This window comes from Physella acuta, unplaced genomic scaffold, assembly GCF_028476545.2.
Source record: "Physella acuta isolate Inbredline_101_S28 unplaced genomic scaffold, ASM2847654v3 ptg000435l, whole genome shotgun sequence".
NCBI lineage: Eukaryota > Metazoa > Mollusca > Gastropoda > Physidae > Physella > Physella acuta.
This window is the reverse complement of record NW_026731954.1, coordinates 371,824-379,136: the sequence shown is the minus strand read 5'-3', so window position 1 is coordinate 379,136 and position 7,313 is coordinate 371,824. Positions and strand designations below refer to the sequence as shown.

At 32.7% G+C, this 7,313-nt stretch overlaps 1 protein-coding gene across 4 annotated transcripts; it reads left to right on the top strand.

Annotated features, from left to right (window-relative positions):
• The first annotated feature begins 448 nt into the window (after positions 1-448).
• Positions 449-6,953, top strand: LOC131942962 (uncharacterized). Of its 4 annotated transcripts, none has more exons than XM_059302937.1 (4): positions 449-477; positions 4,269-4,351; positions 5,306-5,407; positions 5,545-6,953. In XM_059302937.1, exons 3-4 carry the CDS (start codon positions 5,328-5,330, stop codon positions 6,377-6,379), a joined length of 915 nt encoding a protein of 304 aa, XP_059158920.1. In that variant the 5' UTR covers positions 449-477; positions 4,269-4,351; positions 5,306-5,327; the 3' UTR covers positions 6,380-6,953. The 4 variants fall into 4 exon arrangements, with proteins under 4 accessions (XP_059158920.1, XP_059158918.1, XP_059158919.1 ...); XM_059302935.1 differs by lacking the exon at positions 449-477 and adding an exon at positions 569-601; XM_059302936.1 differs by lacking the exon at positions 449-477 and adding an exon at positions 1,280-1,325.
• Positions 6,954-7,313: the final 360 nt, after the last annotated feature.

Here is a 7,313-nt window from a genome sequence, read left to right as displayed (position 1 = left end):
TTTTTCAAAACAACCTTCAATTCAAAACTGCAAGAGAATTAAAAAAAATTCAACTTTAAAAGAAAATGATTATGGTCGGCTTTGGGCCCCTAAATGGCGTGTGCCCCCCCCCCCCCCCGCATTGCGGGGTCTGGCGGCACTGTAGTTCCGCCCCTGGTCATCAATCAATGATGTCATGTTTAAACAAAAGTTTTACTTCCCTCCACTCACCACCTCACCCACATGATCCACATAAAAAGCAGCCAGACCCATAGGCCCTACTTCACTCGCAATTTCTGTTTTTTTTTTTTGAAACACCGATTTCAATAATTTCATTCTCAAATCTTTTCACTGCTCGCTCAACTTTGATTAATTAATTAATTTCTGTTACATTTTTTTTTACGCCTTTGAAAATATAGATCTGTGATGTTGCTATCTGGTAGTTATTTTCGATTGCTGCCAGTTAGAACAACCACAGGCCGTTTTCCATTGTAGTTTGTAGGCCTATACTACTTATTACTTATAGGCCCTACATTTCAAAACATAAATAAATCCTCCTAAAAATGTGAAAGGCCTAATGAGTCACCCCCACCTTTCTTTCACATTCATCACATTGAGACAGGTAAAATCAGGATTTAGCGTCGGAAATTATGGGTAATGTTTGTTGAGTTTCGGTAACTTCCGTTACTGTAAACTATAGTTTATTTGACCTTTGAAATCAAGTGAGTCAAGTGCATTAAATTAATGTTTTAACTTAACTTAATGTTTAATTGACAAAAAATTAGCAACAATTAGTAAATTTAAATATTATTAATAAAGTCGAGTGTAGTAATTAATGTTTTTTTTTAAGAAACACAGAAAAAAACCTGCAGAAGATTTGCGACAACTAGATCTAGAATCTAGATTTCTAGCTTTAGTTCTGTTAGTAAAATAATTATTATAAACATATAAGACGATTAGATTTAGATCTAGTTAGGCCTACTAAAGTTAAACTAGAACAATGTTTAGTAGCAGCAATAATTAGAAATACAAAATAATTAGCAAAACAGTATTTAAAATGCAACTAAAATCAATCCTTGCACATTTTTAAACATTATGTATTAAAAATAATATGGCGGCAGATAAATGATGGTTTACAGTATTTTCGGTGGTTTCCGGAACGGCTCGACAGATTACGCCATTGTTTTACTGTTTTTTTTTTTTACTGCTGTACAGTTCCGGAATAATAATCGACGCTATATCGTGATTTTACCTTGAGACACATTGTGACATTAGACTCTTAGACTTAGAGACTTGATTAGACTGCCGATTGTATGCACCCAAAATGATAGATTACCAGATCTCTAGTTAGATCTAGTAGTTAGCTCTTAGTTTTCGACAACTGCAACCAAGTTTGATAGATTCACGTAGACTAGATCTAGATTCTAGATCTAATAATACAAGTTGTCGCAAAACCAACACTTTATTATTAATAAGTTTATATTACGTGATACTTCAGTGAAGTTCAGTCCCTCACCCTCTCGGGTAATCTATCGTTTTGGGTACGTAAAATCGCCCGCGATTTGTAATGTGAAAAACAGGTGACTCCTTAAATTTTAATAATTATTTCACATTTTGTGGAGGATTTATGTTTTAAAAAATTCAAAAATGTTTCCTTGATTCATTTATGTACCTGTTTTTAAACAATTGAATTAAAACTTTTCCGTAATAAATGAAGACTAGCGATGTTTCCAACAGATGCAACCATGCTCATTTACTATAGCAGCCATCTTGTCTAAGTTTTATTTTTATAAGCTTTTAGCGCCAGATTCAGGGGGAAGCCACTCTATTTTACAAATGGCTGCTGTTTATATAGCAAATCTTGCTCTCAGACACTGCTGTTTTAAGTTAATTTCTGGCCTATATCGATATATTTAGCCATTGATTTAGGTTTATTATTCATTTATCTATAATATTTGACACAAAAGTATGACAATACACTTCTATTAAAGCCTTGACAATGAGGTAACGTTTTCGTACATAAATAGCCGCGGGCGATTTTACGTACCCAAAACGATAGATTACCCCCTCTCGAGACAATTTAAAAAAAATCCAATTTTAAAAAAGCATTTATTTAGGCCTACAGAGTACGATCAATAATGAGTAGGCCTAGATTGATTAACTTTAATGAAATAATTGCTTAAATTCAGTTTCTAACTTTATTGCACAAGTGTATCATCAAACTTTCCTCTCCCCCTTTTGCATCAAGTCTCACAAAGGTCATGATCCTAAGGAGATGTTGCCAGTAATTTATCTTATAAATGCTAATGTACAGTTACTAAAATAGACCCAACTAGTAAGCCTACAGAGATTGATACTTTTAGCACTTCCCACACATACACACAGAGGGTGTTTAATAATATAATTTGCACAAGTTTTTGTTAGTTAATGTTTTCATCAAAACGGGGGGGGGGGGGGGGGGGGGGGGGGGGGGGGGCGGGGGGGGGTATAACATTCCAAAAATTTGAAATTTGCAAAATGAAAGTCTTTGATATAAAATTAATATAGTTACGTGATGGGCCGGAATAAATTAAATGATATATGTAACTTGTTTGCTTTGATAAGAAGAGGCCTACTTAAAAAATAAAGCACTACACAAATTATCATGTTTGTAGTAGTAACATAATTAGCAATGCAATTAAAAAAATAGCCAATATCATATAACCTTCCATCCTTCCTCCCAAACAAGAAGCGGTCGAGGGTGCATGGTGATTTCACGTTAGTTTAGATATCAAGCCTATACAGTGCACTAAAGCATTAACAATTATTGTTTGAGATATTAGATGACGTCACTTTTATCCCCTCCCCAAGAAAGCAGTATCAAGCCTGTACTCGGGTCACAAATGTTCATTTATTAAGTTTAAGATTAGAAATCGGCAAACATTGCTCTAAGGGGCGGATTAGTATAGTCCTCACAGTCACGTTTTGCAAGGGTTTCACAAAAATAAAGTAGAATATTGTATTTCGGGGTAGGGGGTAATTCATAAATGTCACTATTGTAAAATAAATTGATTTCCCGCTGCTTAGAGTCAGAATCCCAGCTACAACGCCACAACATTGTATACCCTCTCAAGCCCTACACAAATAGAATGATTTGTATTTATTTAACTACTAAATTTTTATTACAATTTACAAAAAAAAAATTTTGATAACTAATTAATAACTGCTAACTTTTACTTAAAAAAATAATTTTTTTATGTGAAGCAGCTTGACAACACAATTTCTCAATACCCCACTATCTCCATTCTATTATTGCAGTAAGATTAATTGGAAATTTATTTAAAATATATTAGCTGATATTTAACAATGTTATTGATATGAAACTATTGTTTTTTAAATAAGTATCTATATTGTAACTAAATATTGAAAATCAAACAAATGTTGATTAAAATATTTAAAAATTATTATCTGTATGGTTGAGAAGTAGTTATCCATTGTCCTAAATATCATGTATAATTACCTCCCTTGACAATTAAAGAAAATTTTTATAAGGACTTTTAATGTTAACCTTATGAGCAGTGTGATGAATTTCTAAAAATTTCTAAAAAAAAAATTCTAGGTACTTTCAACAATTTTCTTTGGTACATGAATTTGAAATTTTTTTTAGGCAGAAACTCCTCTTGGTTATTCTCAACAACTTCTCCAAGTTTCATGGCAATCAGATGAAAGGTGTAGTAATGCATAAAAGACAAACACACATATACTTTCATTTTCAGAGGCACAGCAACCCATTCCGGTACCCTGAGCGAACTATCAACTTTGCGCCCCTGCCTCCTTCCCATTTAAGCCCTATACAGTTATTTACATTGGCAAACCCCCCTCCCCCCACAGTTAAGGAAATGATTGGGAGTGCTATTTACCAGTCACTGTCCCTTAACGGTTTTTATATTGGTGTCACAACTGATGTTTAAAAACATTTAAATAAGCCCATAAAACCAGTAAAGTAGCTGTCTATTTTTTAAACTTCTATTGTGTATAATTAAGTAATGCAGCTCAAAAGAGCTTTTTTTTTAAAAAAAGGAAATTCCTTCTCCAGTCTACGCCACCCAAAGGTCAGCCAACCTTCCTTTCCCTAGCCCAAAAAACCTCTGTCAAACATCGGCCTTTATATAGTCATGACTCACTATTCAGAACTGTTATAAAATTGATACCTTTTTACATATTGTTTTGTTGTAATTTAATTATTGTGGGTTTGCCAGTATTTTAGTAAGCTATTTATTTTTTAAAAAAATGTCTTTGTTTTTAAATAGATCTACAGCTGGACCTAGGATAGGCCCACACATTTAAAAATGATGACTTTATGAAGTTAATGGGTTACTACAGGTTTGCTAAGGTAAGCAGATGGACAAAAGTATTGCTTTGGCCAATGGTGGACCTATCAATTGTAAACTAAACTAGAGCTATATTTTGTTGATCTGGACAAATAATATTATTATTGAGAGAAGTACAAAAAACTTTTATATAACATTTTAACATCATTAAAAATAAGAAAATAAGAATCGATTATGAGTGATGAAAGAAATAGAAAAGAAATCTGATGTGGCTTTACTATAAATGCTGAAAATATTTTCAGTAAATAACTTGATTTAAAAAGTTTTTCTACAATACAAAAGATAAATGTTAACTACTCGCCTTCAGTTTTTAGTCATATAGTGAAAAAAATCATTAATACCAATCAAGCATTTATCATAAATTTCTACCATCAAATTTTAAATAAAACATTAAATTTATTATCAACAGCACATTCTAGATTATACCTGCATTAAAATTAATACTTAGGCCTAATATCAGACATTACTGAAAAGAATAAATCACTATATTAAGTAGCCTATCAGAATTACAATGTAAACATTTACATTACACGTTATCAAATTAGTATTGAAAAAATGGTTTGAGAGTTCTTAAATGTTTTGTCAATCTGCACAATGAATGGTGGGAGGGGGTTCTAAAATTCCACATTTTTTGTGTGGATGTCATAAATTAATAATGTTGTTTTAATAATTTGCTGTTGGATTTCTTCTAAGTTTATCTTGCGAGTAAAAATAACCTTTTCTGTATACATATCTTTTTTGCTAAACTATATTTATAAAATGAAGTTATGAAAAGTACAGCTAAACATGAAAACTTAATGGATAGAAATATGAACTTAATTTTTTAATCTAATTTAGTTAAACTTGAATATGCTAGATATCTATGACTTTCTTGCTTTTAACATCAAGTGCACCAGTAAAAAGATAAGCTCAGAGTTACGGCTGCACCACTTTAATATTTATTTTATTACTTTCAGATCAAGTGGTAAAACAAGTAAAATGTCACAGGAGAAATGTACCGAGATATGTGGTCCTGGTGAAAAATGTAGTGGAGATAACTGTGTACCATGTGATGATGGGTACAGTAATAAAGTTTATAAATTATTTATACATTTACAAAGATGCCTCATTATTAAATACTGTTGGAGTAACTATATTAATATTAATTTTTTTTATAAACAAAATGTGTTTAAAACATGATAATATTTCACAACAGATCTTACCAAGAACTTAAGCAACATGAGAACAAATCTTGTATACTGTGGTCCAAAAAACCAAGTGGAGAGCATTGGATTCTTGATAAAAATGGAACAAAGGAAACTGATAACAAATATAGATGTGCAGATGGATACTATGCTAAAGAATACATGCCTAACTCTTGGGATTGTTTCAAATCTGAGGATGTATCAGTATCAACTGTCACACCCAGCTTAAATACCACTGTATCAGTGCTGAACAACTCATCTATCAGTCCAACAGAAGCTACCCAAAATGTTGGGCATGCAGACAAAAGTACTCCCTTATCAGTTCTTGTGCCAAGTATAACAATACCAGGTGTGTTAGTCTTAGCAGTTGTTTTTATTGTTCTCATTTGCAGGAGAAAAAAAAAGTTGTGCTTTAGAAAATCTAAAGCCAAAACAACTGATGCTCATTCTGCTGCAGAAATGGGGACTTTAGTCAACAGTTCTCACTCTCATGCCAACGGTCATGCTCGCACACATGCTGATGACAGAGATTATGTTGATGGCGCACGTCATATCAGCCAACCTTATGAACAATTTATCTCAGAGATTGGTCTACCCAACATGGAAAGATTTTTGCACTTGTTGGAAAATCCAGATGAGCAGTTTAATATTCAGAGGTCATTGAATGAACACAAAGATGTAAATGACTCATCGGAAAAGTACAGGCTAGTTTTCTTGGACTGGCTCAATCTGTACAAAAACAACCCACAACATAGGGAATGGGTTAAGAGTGGACTAGAAGCTATAGGTCTTCCCAGTGTATACACTATATTCCAGTCAGAATCAAGTCTGGATTCAGTTTTCTGAAACAGAAATGTATTAGAATTTATTTTTAAATATTTATAGGTGCATTTGCACAAAAAAGATAAACAGTATAATACAGTAATTGAGTTTTGGTAGATATTGCATACATTGTTTTAAGATTTATCATTATTTTGAGACTGGGCAGTCAGTAGATTGCACAGCAGCAGACCTGATAGATACCAGCTTAGGTCCATAAGATGACCCTGTCCACCCAGCTCTGATGAATATTTTACTCACGTTAAGAAAAGGAAAAACAACACGGCCTGGAAGTGACCACACTGTCCTTTCATAGTTCACAGAAATAGATTAATTATATTTGTTGAGCCCTACTGATTGCCACAGAAATAGATTAATTATATTTGTTGAGCCCTACTGATTGCCACAGAAATAGATTAATTATATTTGTTGAGCCCTACTGATTGCCACAGAAATAGATTAATTATATTTGTTGAGCCCTACTGACTGCCACAGAAATAGATCTATTATATTTGTTCAGCCCTACTGATTGCAGCAGAAATAGATCTATTATATTTGTTTAGCACTACTGATTGCCACAGAAATAGATTTATTTTATTTGTTCAGCACTACTGATTGCCGCAGAAATAGATCTATTATATTTGTTTAGCACTACTGATTGCCACAGAAATAGATTTATTTTATTTGTTCAGCACTACTGATTGCCGCAGAAATAGATCTATTATATTTGTTTAGCACTACTGATTGCCACAGAAATAGATTTATTTTATTTGTTCAGCACTACTGATTGCCACAGAAATAGATTAATTATATTTGTTCAACCCTACTGACTGCCATGTCAGAAAGGGTAACGTTTGTCACTATTATTGGTTGGTTGTGAAAATTTGCATGAGTAGTGTTTTGTGTATAATAATTATTCTGTTTTATCTACTGACCCTGGATTGTGAAATAGAATATTTTT